Raw genomic sequence first — 27,431 nt, forward strand, 5'->3', positions numbered from 1 at the left:
CTTTCTCGTGCTATTGCCGATATGCCGATGGTTTCAAATTCATCAAAAATCGGCCGATTAATATCGGCGGCCGATACATCGGTGCATCACTAGTTAAAACATATTTTTTATCATGGTTGTTGATATAGAGAGAGGTGGTGATGGAGCAGTGGACAAGACACTTGCTTTTGATTCCCACTGTTACACATCCACCAAATAAGTTGTTATGTGTCATACTGTACAAAAAAGTTGCATGTTGCACATCTAGCTGTAAAATAAATTAAAATGTGTTTTTTTGTTCAAATAAGTTGTTATGGGTCCTACTTTACTATCCGTATAGATCCGCCACCAGTTTGATTGGCGTGTGTGTGTGTGGGGGGGGTCTTAATATATTTTCCTGCTTTTTTGTCCTTAGCCAATCACATGCCTGAGTAATCTTTTCGGAGTAATACGGAGCGCTTCATTTTCCCGTTGCTCTTTCTCTGTAAAGGTCATTTATTACTCTCATTTCGCGTATTCGCTATTATATTAGCATATATGGGTTTCAAAAGCAGTAAACTCAGCGCGTCATATTCAGCACCAAGATGACTGACATATATTAACGAATTAAATGCAGCACCAAACAATTCCGCACCAACCAATAGGCTGTAAAATAAAAAAATGAAAACGACTGAACAAATCAAACGAACGCAAGCCAGCACGGAGGCCCCTATTGGCCGGGGCCCCTGGGCTCAAGCCCAATGGTAAGTCCGGCCATGCTGGCAGCACACTACTGTAAAGCCACTTTATGTCCCACCGGTTTGGGACAGATTACAAAAGCAATACTGACAGACTCTAAATCTCATCCTTATCTCATTGTCTAAATCCTAAAGTCTGTAAACAAGTGAAAGTGTACCATAAAACCAATACAATAAATAAGTGTAAGTTGAAGCAAATCTGTAAATATACTGTCCATGCAGTTGAATATAATCATTATTTGTGAACCTGTATAGCTCAGCATTGCGTGTGCAGCGCACAAGGTCATGGGTTCGAACCCAGGGAACATACTGATAAAAAATGTATTAATAAATAAACGTATCACTTGTAATGCACATATATACACTCACTTAAAGGATTATTAGGAACACCATACTAATACTGTGTTTGACCCCCTTTGTGTTGAAAGCATTCTTTAGAAATATTTGCCCATATTGATAGGATAGCATCTTGCAGTTGATGGAGATTTGTGGGATGCACATCCAGGGCACGAAGCTCCCGTTCCACACATCCCAAATATGCTCTATTGGGTTAAGATCTGGTGACTGTGGGGGCCATTTTAGTAGAGTGAACTCATTGTCATGTTCAAGAAACCTAATTTGAAATTATTCAAGCTTTGTGACATGGTGCACTATCCTGCTGGAAGTAGTCATTAGAGGATGGGTACATGGTGGTCATAAAGGGATGGACATGGTCAGAAACAATGCTCAGGTAGGCCGTGGCATTTAAACAATGCCCAATTGGCACTAAGGGGCCTAAAGTGTGCCAAGAAAACATCCCCCACACCATTACACCACCACCAGCAGCCTGCACAGTGTTAACAAGGCATGATGGATCCATGTTCTCATTCTGTTTACGCCAAATTCTGACTCTACCATCTGAATGTCTCAACAGAAATCGAGACTCATCAGACCAGAAAACATTTTTCCAGTTGTCAACTGTCCAATTTTGGTGAGCTTGTGCAAATTTTTTTCCTTTTTGTAGTGGAGATGAGTGGTACCCGGTGGGGTCTTCTGCTGTTGTAGAACATCCGCCTCAAGGTTGTGCGTGTTGTGGCTTCACAAATGCTTTGCTGCATACCTCGGTTGTAACGAGTGGTTATTTCAGTCAAAGTTGCTCTTCTATTAGCTTGAATCAGTCGGCCCATTCTCATCTGACCTCTAGCATCAACAAGGCATTTTCGCCCACAGGACTGCCGCATACTGGATGTTTTCCCTTTTCACACCATTCTTTGTAAACCCTAGAAATGGTTGTGCGTGAAAATCCCAGTAACTGAGCAGAGTGTGAAATATGCGGACTGGCCCGTCTGGAACCAACAACCATGTCATGCTCAAAATTGCACAAATCACCTTTCTTTCCCATTCTGACATTCAGTTTGGAGTTCAGGAGATTGTCCTGACCGGGACCACACCCCTAAATTCATTGAAACAACTGCCATGTGATTGGTTGATTAGATAATTGCATTAATGAGAAATTGAACATGTGCCTAATAATCCTTTAGGTGAGTGTATATATTCTAGTAACATTATTGTGTAGGCTGCATCTTCAGGAGGTTCGCCCGCATACATTATCGAGGTTTGTTGTCAGGTTTTATTTCAGAAAAGCAATTGTTTCAAAGTAAGAATAAACTATAGTGATTACGTCTCACAAGGAATAAATGTTTTTTTCTCAAATGTGAGAACTTCAATGACGAATGTGGCCGATAAATGCAATCTCTGGAGGACGCAGCCTCTCAAATAAGATGCAGCTATTATGTTGCTTTTCGCAGTCGGTCATATGTTTTCCAAGCAGAAGGAAGGCTTTTAGTGATTTTACTTCATGAAAGTTGCGTTGATAGATTGGCTTTATTATTTGTATTGTGTGATAACAGTTTTATAAAAGCAATACTTAAGTGCAGTGTTGTCACGACCGAAGCCTTTTTGCTTACATATAGCTTGAATGCATTGCGAATCACTTTGGATAAAAGTGTCTGCCAAATGCATAAATGTAAACGAATGTAATTTATAATATTTTATACTAAATGCACAACTTCTTCAAGTGTGACTCTCTCGTACATATGCACACACGCATACACACACATAACTGCTCATGAGGGAATCGCAACTCATTGCACAAAAGCAGTTAATGTGATTGCACATTTTCCAGATGAATACTGCGACTGATCGTTGTATCTTTTGGTTAATGTAATCAGATGACAATATCTGTCACACTGATTATGTAGTGATGATAATTAACATATTAAATTATCCATAAATCTGGAGAAGATGCTGTAGGGGATCTCTGAGAGCAAATGTTTCAAATGACGGTAGGTGTAAGCTGTGAAGTGATGGAAACAGCTATGAAATATGACAAATGCAAGTTGCACTTGATGGTATCAGCATAAGTTTAACCGAGCTACATTTCAGTTTAAGCCTGTTTAATACCCATTAACAAACTTTATGTTGTGTTTTGAAAGCTGGTGTGAATATTTATGCATTTGACAGACACTTGTGGTATGCATTTTTTCAATATGTGTGTTCCCAACCCATGATGACCTTTGCGCTGCTACAGTAACACAATCTCTACCAGTTGAGCAGTAATAAGCAAGACTTCATGCTTTTAGACTTTTCAGCGGGTGGAGAAATACACTTGTAAGTTGCCATGCTTTTAAATCTGTACAATGGAGAAATGTATTTGGTTCATGGACAGTGCTAAATGGTATGGCTGTTGTGTTTATATTGCACAGTGTGCCTTTCAATACCAATTTAAGCTTTATGTGATACTTTTTGACTGTGTGAATAAATATCGCAATTAGAAGTCAAGTATAAATGTGTAAATCAAGTGTAATTTCAAATGTAAATGTGTTCGCAAAGACATCTTTCTGAAAGACTTGCAGAGGAGACCGGGGCTAGTTTTCATACTTTCGACTTTAGTGAAATTTGTCTTTAGCTATATTTTTATATTATTAATAACAGTTTCTTATTTAGCCTTGGCTACAGAAAGCTTTGGAAACATCAACCTTTCTAGATTGTCACAAAATAAATGTTTGTTTTTTTGGACACTGATTTGTGATGAAAAACCATATTTGATAAACATGAAATACAATTTAACTAAAGTGAAAACTTTCAAGCTGTGAATAAATCTCTAACACGTAATTCAGAAAATAAAAAAGTTACATAGAAATATTGTAAAAATTGTTAACCGTTTTACTAATAGGTTTTGAAATCAACCAATTGTGTATTTTTAATATTTAAAATATATGGGCAATCCCATGCAGATGTCAACCTTACCACGAAAAGTAAAGTTTTTACCCAAAGTTTTTAACCATACTGATATCTGAGATGTCAACATTTGGTGGTTTAAATACTCATGCAAGTCTCTGTTAATGTTTTAAAGCATTTTTTAATTATTTGAAATATTAATTTTCTATATTTTTTATTTTTTATAGTTAAGTAAGTACAAATCTCAGAATTGCCACGTCCATAACATTGTTTGTTAAAATAAATATTTTAATTTTATGTATAAAAAGTATTTATATTTTTATTTATTTATAAAATAAAAAATTATTTATCCCTTCTCCATTTCTTTTTATTATTGCAACTGATTCGTGCGTTTTAATTCCCAGAATTTATACAAAGTATGTTGTCTCCCAAATCCTTTTTTGTCACACACTAAAAATGCATGTTCCCTCATCTAAAATAGAAAACATGAGTATATAGACTGATATTTTCCCCATGTCTGGACTTTATCAGGGGTTATAAGCAGATGGTTCAATATATCGGTAATAAATGCATTCTGTAAAAATTCAAATGTCACATTTATAACACTGCAGTTGCTCATTCAAAGAACTGGTACAGAAACAAGCAGTCTATAGTTCATTTATGTGACATTATGAACATCTCCTCTATATAAACATTGCAAATTAACCTTCTCATATCATATCTAATATGAGATGTTGAATCAAAACTAATTTATTACCATATAATCATACATTTATCAAAACTTGGGATTCATTTAAATTGTTATAAAATATATTTCATTAATATATTTTGTTTGAATTTTCCTTTTTTTTTAATCAAGTAATGATGTCGTTCATTGACCTGTAATGTAGAGCACTTCAGAAATTAAACTCTGATTTTAATAATTTTTCTATTCAGATTATGAACAACTTGCCCCAGTATTTCCAACTGGGTGAATCTCAAGAAGAGGTTCATTTTTGTCAGCCTGCTGTGATTTTAAAATTAAACACATGTTAATTAACTTGATTAGTTTAGTATGAGAAAAACAGGAGAAACTCAACTTGCAAAACTTTACTTTTTTAATAAATAAAAATACACTCATATGTGTATTAAATACCTCTTTTTAATAATAGCAAAAGTAAGCATATATGTTATCGTTTTACTGATAGCCTAATATATCCAAATGTGTACAAAAAGACAAAAAAAGCAAATAGGCACTTCTAAATGTTTCAACTAAGATAAAAGATAATGTGTGTCTTGTGTCTCATTTAAGCCCTTTTCACACAGACATTCCGGAAAATACATGGGAAAAGCATCCTGGATTTTTCCGTAATCCTTAGATTTTTTGTTCATTCACACTGCCATGATTACCCAGCATCTGATGGTCCCGGAAAGACACGTGACCTGTTGAAAGTCCCACCCTCTCTTCTACGCAGCGTCTGAAGTTTGAAAATTATTTATTATTTCTCTCTCCAGAAACCACTCGCGTGCATTTTTGTTTATGACTATAAAGGAGTGCGTGAATGCACAGTTCTATACTGGTGAATGATCTCCGGTTCCGAATGGATATTTGACAAGCTCCCTGATCTCTGCTTTAATACAGTTTTCAGACATTTTTCATCGTGATTGTTTATATGCATTTAAAACCCTCATTTTGAGGAGCTGAACGATATATCTTGTTGGGATGACGCGCGGGTATTTTCGTTTATGTTATGTAGTTACATTTTTACTTTGTGCTTGCTCTAAACTAAAACACACAAACAATTCAATACTACAAATCTCATGACATCAATAATGCACACTTGCATTCTTCATCATCAGCATGTGCGAAAAATAAATGCCATTTCATGATCATTTGCTCTCTTCACATACCAGGCAACAGGGCAATTATTTATTATATATTATTTATTTTATTATTGTAATCAGCTCGGGTTGATCAAGTATAGACTGTTGTAAGAACCCTTCACCGTACTCCATAGACACTTCACTAATCAAGACTCCGCTCTCTTCAGCTCTCACCTCTGGTGTGCTTGTGACCACCAGCCAGCGATGGTGTTAGACGCTGTGTGATTTCTATGTTAGGTGATAATTTAGGCTCCGAACTGCATAGAAATAATTTTTTATCGTTGAAAGTTAGATTTGAACATGTTGGAAGTTGATTAGGAACCATATTTAAATTACACAATTAAAGAACATAACGTTTTAAAATAAGTGTCCTGATGGGCCTACCAGTTAAAAAAACCTTTATAATAGTTTGTGGTGAGATGATAGGGTAGTAGCACGTGTATTGTTCAAGTCGAAGGCAATCTCATAATACAATGTTAATGAAAAATGATAAGAGATGGTGCATGAAACAACAGACATGTACTGATACTGAATACGGGGCTTGAAATTTGGCAAGGTTTTGTACACACCAAGCTACTTGAGCGATGCAATTTCACTGTGTAACTTTTTACATTTATGCATTTGGCAGATGTTTTTATCCAAAGTAACTTACAGTATACACCCCTGGGAATCATTTGCAACATATTACAAATTGAGCTACAGATATCTTTCATAATATAACACGTTTAAACACACTTACTGTTCTGGTTGTCAGGCGGTGAAGATGAAAGTCTCCATTATCACTTTATAGCACATTAGTCACATTGTCATCTCTAGAGATCAGTCTGTGATATACAGATATTTTCTTAGACTTATGCATATATGCAGTTATTATTATAGGCATAGACAATTAGCATTGCTGTGAGTTAAGTGCAGTTTCTGTGTGAGAAAAAATTGGTATTTACGTAGATTCTATAAAGGGTTGTATTTTAGTTAAGATGGTATTTTAGACACCAAGTGCCACAAGGGTTAAGAACAGAGCCAATTGGATCCATTACCACAACAATCCACCCATAAGAAAGAAACATCTTTGATAAAAAAAGTAATCATTCACTCACGCTCAAGTTTTTAAAAACCTGTATAAATGTCATTGTACTGCTGAACTTGGGACACAATTCACTTCCATGCTATTCTTTTTTTCATGGTATTCTACTATGCCAGTCAATGGTGCCCCAGATCTGCTTGGTTACAAACATTCTTCAAAATATCTCTTTTTATTCCGCAGAACAAGGAAAGTTTGGAACAATTTAAGGGAAAATTACGGAGCCCCTAAGGGGACATGGAGCAAAAATTAAATAAAGTTTAGTTTCGCGTGTGCATGTGAAAATACAGCGTGTGCACGTGAAACTATCGTGTGCTCACGTGAATCTATTGCGTGCTCACATGAAACTATCACATACTCACATGAAACTAACACGTTTATTTTTGCGTGCTCACGTGAAACTATCGCATGCTCACGTGAAACTAACGCGTTTAGTTTTGCGTGCTCACGTGAAACTATCGCGTGCGCACGCGGTAGTTTCACGTGAGCATGCGTAACTAAACTTTTTAAAAAATTCTTCACATGAAGGTTTCGCGTGAGCACATGAAACTATAGATTTTTTGCTCCAATGTCACCTTATGGGCTTGGTAGAAAATAAACGATGATACATTTGAATTTTTTACAGACCGTTTTTACAGTTTCATTTTCTTCTGAGGAAACAAGCAAAGAAATCTCAGAAGAGATCTCAACAATGTCACAAACTGAGCTCAGGTTTGCCATCGAAATTTAATATTACTTAAGATTTCAATATGAACTGAAACATTTCTTATTAAATTTACCCAAATTCTGATTATTTTATCAATCTACATTAATTTTTTCATTTTATTTCTCCTAAACATTTATGTGCCTTAGTAAATAAAAAATATAGTAAATTATATTAAAATAATAATAATAGTAAATAGTAAAAATAACACAAAAAAATTAAGTAATTCTAAATGAACACATTATTAAGGATATTTAGCTTTTATCATGTAAAATCCACATAAATTTATAAGAAGGAAATTAACTTAATATTTAAGTAAATACATCTAACTAGGCAGTGGACTTGTACTTCCCAGCATGCTTTGCGTGGGACTGCACTTGGAGAGTAAAATTTGAAATCAAACACTATTTTATGTGGTATTAACAAAAAATAAAGACTTGTTAGTGTTAAATGTTCATTTATCTTTGAGATTTAGAAGACTTTCTTCTTTGAGTTTTATGGTTACCATCATTTAGAAGAGCTTGTGTATAGACAGTAGGTGACACAATGAAAATCATGATATGTGTTAATTCACTTAATGAGCAATAACTGTGCTAATGCCAGTACTGAGACCTCAGTCTCTTCTTACTTGCTCAACATAATGTGGTAGTAATAAACAAAGAAATGTTTTTCCCATTTAAAAGTACTTTTTATGTATAATATTGTTACTAAAAAAGCTAATTAAAAAACAATAAGTAGAGTTTACTGAAGTTTACTAAGTAACTTTTAAAATTTACTTGAAAAACATGAATGCAAAAACTTGCAAAAGAAAAATTAAGTAAATTTTACTTATTATTTTTTTTAAATGACTTATTATATATATATACTGCAGTTTTAGGCTCAGCAGAAGTCGTTCCACTTGCTCCTTTAATGCAGTGAGAATCAGTCCTGACATCCATCATCCGCTATATAACCATGAGGAACCTGCTCTTTGTTCACAGACATCGCAAGATTGTTTTAGTATTAAATCCATGATCTAACTGTTTTATCATCCTAAAAGTTCCACATTGTCATTTTTTATTATGTCACAGATTGACCTTATTGTGAACTTATATACTGTGTTCCTTCCTTTGTCTTCTTGTCTGAGTCAAGCAGACGAAATATTTAATGTAGAGAGACATTTGGTAGATATATTCTCATCTAAACCTATTGCTGTTCTGTATAGCATCATTAAATCAGAGAACCGCTGACTCATACCCCCCAAAAAACAGTCAAGGTCGGTGTCAAACCCTCTTCATATACACCACAAGAGTGACAAGTGATGAAAAATATTACAGGACAGCTAAAGAACACACTGTCAGCATTTTCCACACATGCACAGATTTGTACGTTTCATTTTTCATGTGCACTAGCTCATACGTGCTAAGTATTATGTGATGCATATTACTTAACTATAGCAATAAATACAAACTATTTTTAAAGTCTAAAAAGATTTAAAGGTAAAAATCAAGTTTTTATTGTTGTTTATATGCTTTAAGGTAAACCACACATAAAAAAGCAACATTTGTCAGATCAACATATATTTTTTATGCTACATTAACTTTAAAAAATTAAGTTAAAAAACTTCAAGTTTTTATTAGTTATATCAACATTTCATAGGCCAAAACTTAAAATAGTACATTGAGTTGACTTGCAAAACTAAGCTGTTTTAACTTAATGCTGCATTTTTTTTTTTACAGTGCATGTGCAAATTCATCATTCAACACCATTGCTTAGTATTTCTGCATAAAATTGGAGAATGTAGCATCTACTTACATATATATCTATGGTCCTAGTTTGTGCAAAATGGTAGAGGCGGGGACTAATTTGCATATTCATATCTATGATCGGCGCTGTGTGGTCGAGTAAAGGCGGGACTAATTTGAACATTCATTGATCTGTAGCTCAATCGGTAGAGCATTACATTAGCACACAAAACTGATGGGTTCAATGCCAGAGAAAACACATACTGATAAAAGAAATGTACAGCTTGCATGCACTGCAGTTCACTTTAATGCAATATTCTCATATAAATATTCTTAAAGCATGCTACCCTTTGCAGCAATAATGTGACAAATGTATTCCCCCTGAAAAAGACACATCTCATATCTCATAAGAAAGCAGTTTTAATGACTTGGTACATAGTCTGCAATTTCAGCCTTGGCAAGCAGATGTCCAAGTCTGCTGTATGCATTTGTGTTTTTGGACCAAACAGAGACAAATTGCTGCTTGGCACGGCGTCGTGCATCTGTGATTTGAAACAGGTGCTAACAGACCTGAAGATGCATTTTTATGCAACATCAATGGAAAAAGCACAGTCTGTGCAGGTTGCCTGCTGCAGACTAATGTAAATTAATGACCATGTGGTGTGAAATTCTCACAGCATTTTTCACAATGCATTAACTAAAATACACAGGATGTGATTTTGGCTTTGCATCTATATTTTCGATAAACATCAACCAAAAAAAGCTTGGAAGTAACATGCAACAATATGTCATATATCACACCGAAAAATATACTTTATATTATATATATATATATATATATATATATATATATATATATATATATATATATATATATATATATATATATATATATATATATATATATATATATATATTTATTTATTTATATATATGTATATGTATATGTATGTATGTATATATATATATATATATATATATATATATATATATATATATATATATGATTCACTCACCAAGCAACAAAAGCTACAGATAAATAAAATATCAAATTTGTTTTGCCTTGAAGAACAAGCTTAATATCTATCCATATTTACATTTCATTTCCATGTACTTATATTTTGTGTGCCAGGCCGGATTAATCCTGCTGGTACTTGGGAATGACCCTTGCATAAGCAGCCTGATGAGATTGTTTTCCCATGCCAGGATAGTTTTTGCCCTCCAAAAGCCCTCGATGCAATCAGCTCACCTACCATTGCATCCCTGTGGAGATGTAGGTGAGCAAGGTTGAGCTCAGAAAGATAACCAGAGGCAGATCACTAATAATACTGAAGCTTAGCTTGTTTGCACCATAGCACTTTACCTGCCTGTGCAAACCAGCTTTTTATGTTCTTTTTTAGCATTCAGTGTTGTGTGGATGCCGCCGGTGGATGTGTTGTATGTTAAGCCGTCCACCGATCACCTGTCAAAGTCCAGACATAGCGTGCAGTGATGCAAGTGATGTAATTGTTTCAAACACTTTTGACCGTTTTATTCTGGCTTTTTTCTAATAATTGTATACAAATTAGCCACCTCAAACAACAATTCTCTTGCGATCAGGCTGTCCAATCAAATATTTGTCCTTTGTGCTTTGAAGTAACCCAACATCATTGTAGTAACCTGACATTCCCCACTCACAAACTTTTGAGAAAAACTTGCTTTACCCTAGGTGACACACTAAAATCCCAGACGTGGAGCCTCGAGGCTCTGCTTCGTAAACCAGCTCAGGTAATGCCACCACGTTATCATTATTCAAGTTGGCTAAGGTTCAAGTTCAAGTATTCGAGTGCCCAGGCTGATACCATGACAACGGCTATTGGGCATTACTCAAAAATGTCTTACATCCGTTTTGAAATATTATCGGCCTTCTGCCCTGTGAAGTGCTCACCGTACGTGACTCTGATTTCAAGTGGATTTTCAAAGAGATTAAAAGGAGGTTGTTCACAGTTTATGGCTTTAATTAATTGTGTTCAGAAATGTAAGCTTTGTGTCTGTTGGTGCTGCTCGCGGTGTGTGATGGGTTATTACATGCTGGTCATCGGGTGCCGATGTAGGTGGGTTAAGGAGTAATGTAAACACCCAAAAGAGGTGCACCTTACTTAGACATGACTTCTTGAATTCTTAAGGCTTAGATTAAGCTTGATAAAGAGAGCGTAGACTGGTTTTGATAATATTAAATGTAGTCATTATCAAAATGTACAGCTTTTAGTTGTGAGATTATTGATGAATAGAGGATGATTATTGTTTATTTAGCCATCTACTTTATTTCTTTATCCATGTGCATATGTCTTAAATCAACAAATTCAACCCAAAAACATTGTATGTTGCACGTTTCGATTGCTTCGTTTGTTTGATTGCAATTGTTAACGATACTCTGAAAGTTTCTGATTTTTGAGAAAAATTGTCTCCATTTTTACATGGTGTGCTGATCGTCCTGTTACAAATAAAAATGTGCAGTTTTAATAAATAAGTTACTTGAGACGGTATTACGTTAGGGTGACCATACGTGCCATTCTTCCCGGACGCATCCCGTCTAGGATTCCGGTGCATCTTCCGGAAGTCGTATTTGTTGACTGCATACGCCATTCAGTTAAAAACATAAGATATACAATTGTAGTTTCATTCCTACCTTAAAATATAACGTTTGCTTTTTTGTTATAATAATAATAATCCTCTATGACATATGTGGTCGACAAAAAAACGACTTCCGGAAGATAAACACAAAATCCTGGACGGGATGCGTCCGGGAAGAATGGCACGTATGGTCACCCTAATTACGTGGGCTGTCTTTAGTGACTTCATTAAGCATCTTATTACTAATAAAATAAGTTGTCATAGAATTCAACAATTAAAGACACAGTAGAGGATTTCATCACTAGAGGTCGCATGTTCAAAACAAAGGCAACGTTTAACTCTTTCCCCGCCATTGAAGAGTTATCTCGTCAATTAAGAGAAAACATTTGCATGTAAAAAACGTGTTCCTGAAGTGTTTTAATGGTTATTTATCCACTAGATGGCGCACCTACCTAATTAAAAAAAACTGAAGCAAAAAATGATTTATCAATTTATACTCTTAATTTACATTTTGAATCTGATCTATAACAAAATTTTCTTCACAAAAATGCTATTATTTCAGCTTTTTGCAAAAAAAAAAAAATATATATATATATATATTTTTTTTTTTCTTCAAATATATATATATATATATATATATATATATATATATATATATATATATATATATATATATATATATATATATTTGAAGAAAAATACACATATTTAATATGATTTTTTCTTAGTTTGTTTATTGTTTGTTTGAAAGCAGATGTTGTGAAACTTATATGAAAATTACAAAAAAATGCTGGCGGGCAACTTTAAAAAAAGGCTGGCGGGGAATAAGTTGATGTTATGAAGCAGAATGAAACAATGGGAGATGTCGTTTTAACCATCCAGAGACATAAAATTTGCTAGTCATATTCACGGATGAAGTAATGAATTTATCACATTATTTTATGCCATCGTAATGAATTAATTTCAAGGCACAAAAGCTGCATGCTAGATCACCACTTCCGTATTTGTTCACTCGTATTGCCAAAGTTTCTAAAAGCAGAAACTGAATTAAAACGTGGATATTACTTCACTGATAGGTGACATTATTTAAAATAGGATTTCTCTGGATCCTTGCAAACTTTTTTTGATAACGTAAGTACACAACTAAATAAAATATTTCATACACTGCAGAAAAATTATTTTCAAGAAAAAAAATCTTAGTATTTTTGTCTTGTTTTCAGTAAAAATATCTGAAAATTCTTAAATTAAGATGCTTTTTCTTGTTGAGCAAAATGACCCAAGAAAATAAGTCTAGTTTTTAGACCAAAAATATAAAATTTAAGGGCGGTTTCATATTTGGTGCGATTGCCTGGTCCGAACCAGAGTTTGATTGCTCCCCCCTCCCCATGCCCCCCATGGACTGTGTTCACATATTTTTTTTTTTTTTTTTTTTTTTTTTTTTTTTTTGTGTTCACATATTATTTTTGCATCCGAACCGCGGTACGCTTGCATCATCAAGCTGCAGCCGGCGCGTTCTCATGTTGCTTGGCAACCGCTGTAAACGAGAAGACGACAAGTGTGATTGAACTGCAAGCAGAGAGATGATTTCTGAATGTCTCCGCAAAAATTGACGTCGGCGGACAGACCGCGTTGTCATCGAAGCGACTTTAGTATGTTTGCGGCAGACAGACGAAAGTGCGTTTCTGTATTATTTCTTTGAAAACAAAACCAAAGCATGCATTCTATGCATTTTGTTGTCAATGTAAGTGCACGCACACAAACACACACGTCTGCTTTGGTGGGACGTTCCATATAATACGTAATTAACAGCGGTTCACTTCCGCGATTTGGTACGATTGCGCTCACATTAGCAGCAAACCGATCTGGAGTTCACATGAAACGAACCCCAGACCACCCTTTTTAAGCGGACTCGAGTACGTTTCGCGGGTGCGCACCCGAGTTCGGAAGACAGCGTTCACATCATCCAAATGTACCGAACTCTGATGTCAATCGAACCCGGGTGCGCACCAAAAGTGCTAATGTGAAAACGCCCTAAGTGATTTTGTGCATAGACAAGCAAAACAAATTTGTAGATATTTTTATGGGAAACAAGAGAAAAATACTAAGACATTTTTTCTTGAAAATTATTTTTTCCCGTGCATTGGCAGATATTTTTTTTATATTTTTACTGAAAACAAGACAAAAATTAATAATAAAAACTTTTTCTTAAATATTTTTTTTTTGCAGTGTACTGTGCATGTGGTCCTTGGATATTTTATTACAAAAATCTTACATATTGTGTCTTTAACTGAATCATTTCTAACACCCAGCACAGTATTTAGTTTCATTTTGTTTGGATTTATCACTGAGATAACTCATCTGTCTGGCATTATTGATTTGTGTCAGATGTGAACTTTCGAGAACTTGTTGAAAGAAACTCGTGGATGTGAACTTTTCTTCAACCAGTGACCTGAAAGTGGTTGAGTGTTTGAAGCTGTTCTGCTTACAGAGGTCATCTTGGCATTGTGAAATCACAAACTACAGCGATCCATATTCTGCTGTCACAGCGTGCCGGGGAATATTTGCTCCCACATAAATAATGATGAGATCGCTTATAGAAATTCTGTGTAAATCTTAAACAAAATAGAAAAACAATGCAAAAAATACCAATAAAAATGGCTGATATGAAGTACTACAGTATATAAAAATAATGTGTCCTGTAGCATCACATGATAAACTCTTTTTACTTGTGCAAAATAATGGTTTAATTTTGTGTCCTTGGTGCACTGGATAGCACCATAGCTGCAGAATACAAAATACAGTTTTCACCTTTAAACATTCCCTTTTTAATGTGTACGATTGTTACATCAGTGTATTATTTGTGTGGTTTTTATTCATTAGACATGCAAATTTGGTATGAAGAAATTCTAAATGTTTGGCAAATATAAATACACATGCTACTCATCCTAGTTTTGAAGTACTTAACCAATAAAAGAAATATTTAACCTCTCCATTTAAAAAAAAAAAAATGATATCAAGCCTCATAGCTGTAACTAGCTCTCAAATGCATAGTCACGCAGGCTGATGCTTGCCAATTATTCAGTATTATTAACACTACGGTATTATCTGTGCTAATGCTGTTCTGTGTCCCTTTCTCATATGTGCATATGCATGCATTGAAACCATGATGTGCAATTTGCACTATTAATTTAAAATCTGTTCTTATGCATGGTATGAATAATAATGCTGGAAGTCATTACTAGAAACTAATTCCTCTCTGAGTGTCTGAAAGTGAGTTCAGTAGCATTGACACATCACTGGAGGATTTATCACCTGTTACCCAGACGCTTCTTTAATATCATCTGACAAGATCTGAGCGTGTGATTGATGTCTGTTCTCTGTCGGATGTGTGTGCGTCTCAGTCGACCCCAATCACACCTTAAGTCTGAAGGTAAGGTGTATATATTTTCGATATGTATTACAGGTGGCAAACCAGGAAATTAGCTATAAACATAAATTCATATAAAAGAACCTAAGTGTTCAGTAAACAATTAAAATTTTAATGTACATCCTGAAATATCTTAGTAAATCTGCCTGTCTGTTAGTTCGTCTATCTATCTATGTATGTATGTATCCGTCTATCTATCTATGTATCTATGTATCTATCTATCTATTTATCTATCTATCTATCTATCTATCTATCTATCAGTCTTTCTTTCTGTCTAACGATCTCTCTTTTTGTCTGTCTGTCGGTTGGTCTTTCTGTGTGTTTGTCTGTATGTCTATCCATGGGTCTGTCTGTCTGTCATAGATCTGTTTTTCTATCTATCAAAAGATCAATATGTCTGTCTATCTGTCTATCCGTCTATCTATCTATGCATCAGTCTGTCTTTATATCTATATTTTCTATCTATGTATACATTGGTTGGCCCGTCTGTCTATCTGTCTATTGGTCTGTCTGTCTATCTATCCATCAGTCTGTATTTCTGTCTTTCTGTCTATCGGCCTGTCTGTCTGTCGGTTCTGCCTGTCTTTCTGTCGGTCTTTCTGTCTGTCTATCTATCCATCGGTCTGTTTTTTGTCTGTCTGTCTGTCTGTCTGTCTCTCTCTCTCTCTCTCTCTCTCTCTCTCTCTGTCTGTCTGTCTGTCTGTCTGTCTGTCTGTCTCTCTCTCTCTGTCTGTCTGTCTGTCTGTCTATCTATCAGTCTGTCTGTCTGTTTATCGATCTGTCTTTCTGTTGGTCTGTCTGTCTGTCTATCTATCCTTCTGTCTATCTATCTATCTGTCTGTCTGCTGCCTGTCTGTCTGTTTAACGTTCTGTCTATTGGCCTTTCTGTCGGTCTGTCTGTCTGTCTATTTATCCATCCATCCATCCATCCATCTATCTATCTATGCATCAGTCTGTCTTTCTATCTATCTATTTATACATTGGTCCGTTTGTCTGTCTGTCTGTCTGTCTTTCTGTCTGTCAGTCTTTCTGTCTATCCGTCAGTCTGTATTTCTGTCTATCGGCCTGTCTGTCTGTCGGTTCTGCCTGTCTTTCTGTCGTTCGGTCTTTCTGTCTGTCTATCTATCTATCCATCGGTCTGTTTTTTGTCTGTCTGTCTGTCTGTCTGTCTGTCTCTCTCTCTGTCTGTCTGTCTGTCTGTCTGTCTGTCTGTCTGTCTCTCTCTCTCTCTCTCTCTCTGTCTGTCTGTCTGTCTGTCTGTCTGTCTGTCTGTCTATCTATTGGTCTGTCTGTTTACCGATCTGTCTTTCTGTTGGTCTGTCTGTCTGTCTATCTATCCTTCTGTCTATCTATCTATCTATCTATCTATCTGTCTGTCTGCTGCCTGTCTGTCTGTCTGTTTAACGTTCTGTCTATTGGCCTTTCTGTCGGTCTGTCTGTCTGTCTTTTTATCCATCCATCCATCCATCCATCTATCTATCTATGCATCAGTCTGTCTTTCTATCTATCTATTTATACATTGGTCCGTTTGTCCGTCTGTCTGTCAGTCTTTCTGTCTATTGGTCTGTCTGTCTGTCTATCTATCCGTCAGTCTGTATTTCTGTTTTTCTGTCTATCGGTCTGTCTGTCGGTTCTGTCTGTCTTTCTTTCTTTTTGTCAGTCGGTCTTTCTGTCTGTCTATCTATCCATCGGTCTGTTTTTTTGTTTGTCTGTCTGTCTGTCGGTCGGTCGGTCTGTGTTTTTGTCGGTCAATCTCTCTGTCTGTCTATCCATCCATCCATCGGTCTGTCTGTCTGTCTATCTATCTCTCTCTGTCTGTCTGTCTGTCTCCCTGTCTGTCTGTCTGTTTGTCTATCTATCTATCGGTCTGTCTGTTTATCGATCTGTCATTCTGTTGGTCTGTCTGTCTGTCTATCTATCCTTCTGTCTATCTATCTATCTGTCTGTCTGCTGCCTGTCTGTCTGTTTAACGTTCTGTCTATTGGCCTTTCTGTCGGTCTGTCTGTCTGTCTATTTATCCATCCATCCATCCATCCATCCATCTATCTATCTATGCATCAGTCTGTCTTTCTATCTATCTATTTATACATTGGTCCGTTTGTCTGTCTGTCTGTCTGTCAGTCTGTCTGTCTTTCTGTCTGTCAGTCTTTCTGTCTATTTTGGTCTGTCTGTCTGTCTGTCTATCTATCCATCAGTCTGTATTTCTGTTTTTCTGTCTATTGGTCTGTCTGTCTGTTTGTCTGTTTTTTGTCTGTCTATCTATCCATCCATCCATCTGTCTGTCTATCTATCCATCTGTCTGTCTATCTATCTGTCTGTCTGTCTGTCTGTCTGTCTGTAATTTACATTTCTATGCAATTGTCTACACTATTTATTATTTGTATATATTATAAGTCCAAATTGTTAATTGTGTATTTTGTAATGAACAGTGTTGTGTACTGACGTAACCCACTGCCAAATGCTCTGAAAAATAGTCACAGTATTGCTAAGCTCACAATAACCCAATAATGGTGTTAAACAACACAACATGGATTTTATTCTCAGCGACTTGAGTTGTAAATAATAGACCCTTTATTCTCACTTACACTATTGACTTACATGCATAACAGTATTGTGTCTGAAGAATTCAAAAAATTCAGCTCCTTCCTTTGGTTTTGCATTTCAGTAGTATTATAGCTTAGCAGATTAACAGGATTAAACCTTTCCTTAAAGCTTAAAGCTTCACTATTTATACTACGGATGTACAAGAGCACACACATCATATTTTTTATTTTGTTTATTGCTTTTCCTTTTGTTCTCATATCACAATAGATATCACAAAAACACCACATATTTAACACTACCCTGCAAAAGTTTACTTAAATAAGGCACTTATCTATATTTTTTAACAGTTAACATGACATTTAAAGATACTTTTCCATTCGTATCATATCGATCCTTGCCAATTTGGATACCCAAGGGTTCGAGGGTGTATTATTGTTTGTGGAAGTCACAGTGAATCCAAGTTTGCGAAACAGTGAAAGAGCCGCTGTCTGTGGTAAGCTGATTTCCACAACCACACGAGAAAAGCCCTGTTCCTTACAAAACTCCACAGCGGTCTCCACCAACTGGATTCCCAGACCATTACGACGCTGAGGAGAGGACACGATCAACTGAAAGATGCCACCTGCCTGTTCACAACCGTCGTTCCTGTTGCATAATACTCCATTCTGAACACCAACTACAGCCAGCAGCCCGGCCACCTTTGATGTCCCATTCACATCCATCTCAGCCACCCAAAAATTACTCGCAGGGTTATCCAGGAAGTTGGCCTGAATGTCGGACATTTCCACATTGAGACTTCTCTTGAGGTAGCTGCTGTAGACATCGTAGCAGCAATAGTAAATCAAACTGATCCACGCTCCTCCAAAAAGCAAAGCCTGGAGGTAGGAGCTTCCGCCAAGGACATAACCTGCAACGGAGATGCTGAGAGTCACACCGATGTGATCCGTGTTCATCATGGCTTTGAAGAAGGCTGGATAGATGTGTTCCAGAATCCCAAGGCGGAGGAGAGAGATGACCGCAGACTTGTCTGTAGGCCTATAGGACCGGATTAAATACTGCACTGTGAGAGAAGAGGAGGAGATTGAACTTAATGTAAAGCATCAGCAGTATAGGATCACGTAAATCACTTAAGTCAGAAAAAGTGTTCCTTAGCTGTCACTGGATTGTTAGCTTTTTAGTTGATATTATAACATTAGAGATACATACTGGTATCAAAGATTGCATATTATATTATTCCTCAAAGATGCTTACTGATACCAAATGGTACATATAAGGACCTTTTAAAAGGGTACTGCCTAGTGACAACTTGGGACTACCGGCTGCCTCTACATTATCCCGCTTATTACAAGGCTACTTGCCACATAAGAAAAAAAACTGGACATGAATATGAATTTGAAACATTTTATTGGCATATTTGTTTTAAATTAACATTTTTATCCTTCCGCGAAACTTTGCACAGATGCATAAAATGATCGTAATACCTTATTAAGATCCTCTGCTTCATACTTGTCTGTCTCCATTTTTTTCTCTTTAACCAGTCTTTGAGAAGTTTTAATGCCCATTCTGTATTTTTTTGTGTGTTGGCTTCGTAGCTGTCATGCTCTATTTTGTCAAGTTCAGTCTCAGTAAGCTGTCTGTGTCTTGTCATGGTTGTCGAGTGTTTGTCACAAGATGGCGCCAAACAGACGGTAATCTTTATTGATCTTTATTGGCGCAGAGCGATTTTACTCGTGCAAGTAGTCCGGCTATGCGTTATTATTTTGGAGCGGTTATTATTTGAAAAGAACGAACCTGCAAATGTCTCAACTGACCAATCAGAATCAAGCATTCCAGAGAGCCGTGTAATAAAGGGTTTTAATCAATTTAATATCTCAACTTTCTCCTGACAGTAATAAAAACAACATGGAGACTTTTACTTAAGTCTTCTGGTTCTAATTTTAGTCCCATTTCTTAGTTGAGAAATTGATATTTAAACATAAAAAGACACAAAAGACTCTTGAACTGGTAAAGAGCAATAAATAAAAATACATCATATGTGATTTTTAAACATTGTAAGTAAGAACACTCTCAAAAAAGGTAAAGGTTTGTACCTTGATTTTGAGAAAGAAAGAAAGTAAGAACTAACAAAAAATAGATTGAAAGAAAGAAAGCAAGAATGAGCAATAGAACGAAAGAACAAAAGAAAGAATGAACAAATAAAAAAACAAAAGAAAGACCGAAAGAACAAACAAACGAGCAAAAGAACGAGAACGAATGAAAGAAAGAAAGAGAACGAACGAAAGAAAGAGACAGAGCAAAAGATCAAATAAAAGATCAAACAAAAGAACGGACAAAAGAGAATGAACGAAAGAAAGAGAACGAACGAAAGAAAGAAAACCAACGAAAGATTGTACGAAAGGTTGAACAAAAGAACGAACAAAATAACTAATGAAAGAAAGAGAATGAACGAAAGAAAGAGAACGAACGAAAGACCGACCAAAACACTGAACGAAAGAAAGAAAGAAAGAAAGAAAGACTGAACAAATGAACGAACGAGCGAATGAAAGAAAAATAATGAAAGAACAAAAGAATGAACGAAAGAAAGAGAACGAACGACAGAAAGAGAACGAGCGAAAGAAAGAGAATGAGAGAAAGAAAGAGAACAAATGAAAGAAAGAGACTGAGCGAAAGAACGAACGAAACAACGGAAGAAAGAAAGAGAACGAACAAATGAAAGAAAGAGAACGAATGAAAGAAAACTTACGAAAATAAAGAGACTAAACGAAAGACCGAATGAAAGAACGAACAAAAGAAAGAGACCGAACGAAAGAAAGAGAACGAAAGAACGAATAAAAGAACGAACAAAAGAAAGAGAACGAAAGAACGAATAAAAGAACGAACAAAAGAAAGAGAACAATCGAAAGAAAGAGACCAAACAAAAGAAAGAATGAATGAACAAACGAAAGGATGAAAGAATGAACAAACAAACAAAAAACGAACGAAAAAATGAATGTATGTTTAATTGAAGACGTTGTTTCCACACATTTAATCACACTTAATTAGAATAAATGATTTTAAACAGCGAAAGAACGAACGAAACAACGGATGAAAGAAAGAGAACGAACAAATGAAAGAAAGAATGAAAGAACAAACAAACGAACGAATGAAAGAGAAAAAACGAAAGAGAACCAAAGAAAGAGAACGAATGAAAGAAAGAAAGAGAACGAATGAAAGAGAACTAACGAAATAAAGAGACTAAACGAATGACTGAATGAAAGACCAAACGAAAGAACGAACTAAAGAAAGAGACCGAACAAAAGAAAGAGACTGAAAGAACGAATGAAAGAACGAACGAAAGAAAGAGAACAATCGAAAGAAAGAGACCAAACAAATAAAAGAATGAAAGAATGAACAAACAAACAAAAAACGAACGAAAAAATGAATGTATGTTTAATTGAAGACGTTGTTTCCACACATTTAATCACACTTAATTAGAATAAATGATTTTAAACAAAGAAACGATGCTGCAGATGTCTAAAAAAACTACCATACAACCTACTGCATTATAATAAGAGCAAGTTTAGCATTAAGTAAAAGTGACATTCAGTCTATAAACCCCAAAAACCCTAACTTCATAAATAACAAAGAGTTGCCAGAATTCTTACTACACACACATGTAAATCTATAAACTTAAAAAATTAACAACACACCAAAGCACAAACTAATCCAGTTCTCACATACTAACTGAAAGAACTGTAAACACCTTTAAACAACTTCCTCAACACATTTACACAGAGATAAAATACTCAAACTTACTGTTAGTTTTCTGTGACATCTCTGCCTCTCAAACTTTAACACACGCTTCACCTTCCACTGTGTGAACTTTACTCACAATATATCAGGAGATCGGCTCAGAGAAAACACTGCGGCACACACACATGCACGCACGCACATTCTGGTTTCCATGTTTTTTGGGGACATTCCATAGACGTAATGCATTTTATACTGTACAAACTGTATATTCTATTCCCCTTACCTGCCCCATTCCCTAACCCCAACCATCACAGGAAACTGTCTGATACCTTAGATTTTCAAGAAACATCATTCTGTTTGATTTATAAGCATGTTTCCTCATGGGGACATCAAAATGTCCCCACAAGGTCACAAAAATACTGGTATTCCTATCTTTGTGGGGACAATTGGTCCCCCCAACGTGATAATTACCCGGCCGCACACACACACACACACACACACACACACACACACACACATGCGCACACACACACAGTGGTTCTCAATCAAAAACTGTTGGCATAATGATGATCTCGTATGCCATGTTGGATCAGACATGGTCCAGCATATCTCAGTGACTTTATAATACTATTAACCTTTCATTTTAATACTGTATCTTATTCCTTATGTTTTAAAGTTATTCAAATTGAGTTTTATGCATCTCATTATTTTCCTATTCCTTCATTATCTATAATTTATGTAAAGCACACAGAATTGCCGCTGTATATGTAATGTGTTATATAATTAAACTTGATCTTACTTTGTGCTGACTTTGTTTGCGAGCTGCAGATTTGGCCTGGGTTTTATTTGTGAGATCTCAGTGTCAATAATATGAGCTGTTAAAGTTGATGTTGATACCTCACTGTGCGGCTAATCCAGCTGAAACAGTGTCTTAAATAAAACTCAATTACACCTGCATTGCTATTGTTTTTCGCTTTACCTTACAGCTATTTTAAGGATTCATTAACACTGCATGAAAACAAGAAAGCCCACATAAATAATTTTTTGAACGATGTGGCTCACAGGCGATTTTAGCAATGCATGATGGTTTGTACACTCACCTAAAGGATTATTAGGAACACCTGTTCAATTTCTCATTAATGGAATCTAATTAACCAATCACATGGCAGTTGCTTCAATGCATTTAAGGGTGTGGTCCTGGTCAAGACAATCTCCTGAACTTTAAACTGAATGTCAGAATGGGAAAGAAAGGTGATTTAAGCCATTTTAAGCGTGGCATGGTTGTTGGTGCCAGACGGGCCGGTCTGGGTATTTCACAATCTGCTCAGTTACTGGGATTTTCACGCACAACCATTTCTAGGGTTTACAAAGAATTATGTGAAAAGGGAAAAACATCCAGTATGCGACAGTCCTGTGGGCGAAAATGCCTTGCTGATGCTAGTGGTCAGATGAGAATGGGCCGACTGATTCAAGCTGATAGAAGAGCAACTTTGACTGAAATAACCACTCATTACAACCGAGGTATGCAGCAAAGCATTTGTGAAGCCACAACACGCAAAACCTTGAGGTGGATGGGCTACACCCCACCGGGTACCACTCATCTCCACTACAAATAGGAAAAAGAGGCTACAATTTGCACGAGCTCACCAAAATTGGACAGTTGAAGACTGGAAAAATGTTTCCTGGTCTGATGAGTCTCGATTTCTGTTGAGACATTCAGATGGTAGAGTCAGAATTTGGCGTAAACAGAATGAGAACATGGGTCCTTCATGCCTTGTTACCAATGTGCAGGCTGTTGGTGGTGTAATGGTGTGGGGGATATTTTCTTGATACACTTTAGGCCCCTTAGTGCCAATTGGGCATCGTTTAAATGCCACGGCCTACCTGAGCATTGTTTCTGACCATGCCCATTCCTTTATGACCACCATGTACCCATCCTCTGATGGCTACTTCCAGCAGAATAATGCACCGAGTCACAAAGCTCGAATCATTTCAAATTGGTTTCTTGAACATGACAATGAGTGCACTGTACTAAAATGGCCCCCACAGTCACCAGATCTTAAACCAATAGAGCATCTTTGGGATTTGGTGGAACAGGAGCTTCGTGCCCTGGATGTGCATCCCACAAATCTCCATCAACTGCAAGATGCTATCCTATCAATATGGGACAACATTTCTAAAGAATGCTTTCAGCACCTTGTTGAATCAATGCCACGTTGAATTAAGGCAGTTCTGAAGGTGAAAGGGGGTCAAACCCAGTATTAGTATGGTGTTCCTAATAATCCTTTAGGTGAGTGTATGTTTTTGGTGTCTTACATTTAATAAGATATACTTAAAATATACTTCAGTTTACTACAGTTTAATGTGCATTGTTCTACACACATGGCACTTGGCACTTAGTACCGTCGTCTTTCAACATGGTTTAACAATCTTGCGGGAATAAGTCCCCCAGGTAGAAATCCCCACTTTTATGTGCTAAAATTAATTTACAGTTGATCTAGCGACGGGTGAATTCACACACGCACGAGGCGTCAGATCTGCTTAGCAAATATTAGCTTAATTTGCTGAAAGATCTAACATTATACCTTTCACCTGCATTTATTTTAAGCGCATTAATTGCACACTGATCGCAACATTTCTGTTGAACACACACGTGCAATAATAGTTCATAACCTCTCTTAGCATTTCAAAAACTCTTGTGCGTTTTAAATATGGGGCGGTTTCGCAGATGAGGTTTAGATTAAGCCAGGACTAGGAGTTAAGTAATTTTTACAAACCTTACAAAAAACATTACTGGTTTGCATCTTGAAATAAAACAATGGCACTACTACATGCAACATGATCTCATGGAAAGTCGTGTTATAGTCACGAAAATTTTTATTTATTTATTCATGTTCATGGCACAAAATTTAGCTTTTCTCGTCTTTGTCATTTCACTCGCACAAATTTCTATAAAAAAATGTTCATGTGCATTGCACGACTTTCTTTTTCATGTCATTTTATGTATTTTTTTTTTCTTTTTTTTCTTCCATTTTTAATTAATTGTTGCTTGGGGTTGGGGTTAGATTTGGGGTTTGGGTTAGAACCATAGTTGCTCTTTAAACAGATCTCATCTGCAATTATGAGATAAACAATATTTAGATGACACACTTCTCGTATATTATTCAAATATTTTTATAATGATCTTTTCAAAAATAGATCTTTTGGGGTTTTTGACAATACTCAAGCAAGCCATACGTCTGGAAAAGTATTTTGTCACCAAGTTAATTTTATTTATATAGCGCTTTTTACAATGTTGCATTGATTCAAAACAGCTTTACATGAAAAAAAACTACACAAAATGTTAGAATTATTAATATATATATAACAGAATGTAATCATACTTCGACAGACTAAATATTTGTTACAGAATGGTATACTGGTGGTGTATATTTGATGTATAAGTAGCACAGATTGTTGTAACAGTGTCGTAAGCAATGGATGTCAGAGGAGATTGAATTTCCTCTGGGTTTAGACGGCTCCTTACACCTGCTAAAATCAATAAAGACCTCTCATGAATTGCAGAAGAAGGTGAGGGTCAAGGGACTCTTGAAGTTTCTGGAATAATTTAAAGCATGTCGGTCAATTTGAGACTCCCTTCATCCTGGTATCCGCGTATCAGATCCTGCCCAGTTTAAATCAGTAATGTTTCCTTTTGCTGGACGACAGCAAAACCAGTTAACAGACATTGACTAGTTCTGGACTAAATGATACCATTAAAGTCACCATTAAATATTTATTTTGGGGGCTTTGATTTGCCAATAACCACAACAATCGTCATATATGAGGCTTACAGGACACTTTATAATGGGCTTTCATGACTCTACAGTTTCACAACAAAATTTTATTGCTCTTTCTGAGCTAAAGAGACTCAATTAGTTATGCTTAATTTTGTTTAAAACTAAATGAGAAACAGGAGAGTCGTGTAAAAGTCTCCATGTAAATTCATTTATTCATGCATTTGGCAACCGCTTTAATCCAAAACGACTTACATTGCATTACAAAGTACACTCACCTAAAGGATTATTAGGAACACCATACTAATACTGCGTTTGACCCCCTTTCACCTTCAGAACTGCCTTAATTCTACGTGGCATTGATTCAACAAGGTGCTGAAAGCATTCTTTAGAAATGTTGTCCCATATTGATAGGATAGCATGATGGATATTTGTTGGATGCAAATTCAGGGCACGAAGCTCCCGTTCCACCACATCCCAAAGATGCTCTATTGGTTTAAGATCTGGTGACTGTGGGGGCCATTTTAGAACAGTGAACTCATTGTCATGTTCAAGAAACCAATTTAAAATGATTCGAGCTTTGTGACATGGTGCATTATCCTGCAGGAAGTAGCCATCAGAGGATGGGTACATGGTGGTCATAAAGGGATGAACATGGTCAGAAACAATGCTCAGGTAGGCCGTGGCATTTAAACAATGCCCAATTGGCACTAAGGGGCCTAAAGTGTGCCAAGAAAACATCCCTCAGACCATTACACCACCAGCAGCAGCCTGCATGATGGATCCATATTCTCATTCTGTTTACGCCAAATTCGGACTCTACCATCTGAATGTCTCAACAGAAATCGAGACTCATCAGACCAGCCAACATTTTGTACAAATTGTAGCCAACAAATTGTAGCCTCTTTTTCCTATTTGTAATAAGATGAGTGGTATCCGGTGGGGTCTTCTGACATCCGCCTCAAGGTTGTGCGTGTTGTGGCTTCACAAATGCTTTGCTGCACACCTCGGTTGTAACGAGTGGTTATTTCAGTCAAAGTTGCTCTTCTATTAGCTTGAATCAGTCGGCCCATTCTCCTCTGACCTCTAGCATCAACAAGGCATTTTCGCCCACAGGACTGATGCATACTGGATGTTTTTCCCTTTTCACACCATTCTTTGTAAACCCTAGAAATGGTTCTGCGTGAAAATCCTAGTAACTGAGCAGATTGTGAAATACGCAGACTGGCCCATCTGGCACCAACAACCATGCCACGCTCAAAATTGCTTAAATCACCTTTCTTTCCCATACTGGCATTCAGTTTGGAGTTCAGGAGATTGTCTTGACCAGGACAACACCCCTAAATCCATTGAAGCAACTGTCATGTGATTGGTTGATTAGATAATTCCATTAATGAGAAATTGAACAGGTGTTCCTAATAATCCTTTAGGTGAGTGTAGACTTTTTTATCAGCATGTGTGTGTTTTTAACCCATGACCTTTTGTGGTTTTGAGGTTTTTGGAATCTGCACAAAACTGATCTGACTACAGCATAATTGATTTCTTGGTTCCTTTATGAAAATGCGTTATTAAAATGTAAAAAGTTTCCAATGCGATCTTGCTATTGAGCAAAACATCATGGTAGGCTATCATAAATAATTCAGCAAACTGCCTTTAATGAGCACATTATATTTTGCTGGTTACCTCAGGTCACGCCATGGTCTCATTTAAAAAAAAATTAAAATCAGTATTTGAGGGTTAGGGAAGTTCAGGTCAAACTGTTTTTCCGAAAACTTCTCTCATCTTCTCTCGCTGCATTATTTTACAGTTCTGCAGGTTTTTGTTAATTCGGGCTTGCTCATTACGAATGAGCAACATAACAAACAGCTGAATCCTCAAATGTTTTAATAAAATAGCAGACTACATTTAAGAGGCTCATAAACTCACAGCAGCAGCATTAGACGGCAACTCTACAGTATTTCATCTCTACTGGGCTTACTGCTAATAATGACTCTGTATCCATATGTTTAATTCCCACTGTAGCCTATATATTT

At 36.3% G+C, this 27,431-nt stretch overlaps 1 protein-coding gene across 1 annotated transcript; it reads right to left on the reverse strand.

The window, feature by feature from the left end:
- Positions 1–18,136: 18,136 nt before the first annotated feature.
- Positions 18,137–21,760, reverse strand: LOC135776013 (N-acetyltransferase 8). The gene is made up of 2 exons (XM_065286635.1): positions 21,686–21,760; positions 18,137–18,950 (listed from the first exon to the last, which is right to left on the reverse strand). Exons 1-2 carry the CDS (start codon positions 21,702–21,704, stop codon positions 18,250–18,252), a joined length of 720 nt encoding a protein of 239 aa, XP_065142707.1. The 5' UTR covers positions 21,705–21,760; the 3' UTR covers positions 18,137–18,249.
- Positions 21,761–27,431: the final 5,671 nt, after the last annotated feature.

Source organism: Paramisgurnus dabryanus, chromosome 21 (genome assembly GCF_030506205.2).
Source record: "Paramisgurnus dabryanus chromosome 21, PD_genome_1.1, whole genome shotgun sequence".
Taxonomy (NCBI): domain Eukaryota; kingdom Metazoa; phylum Chordata; class Actinopteri; order Cypriniformes; family Cobitidae; genus Paramisgurnus; species Paramisgurnus dabryanus.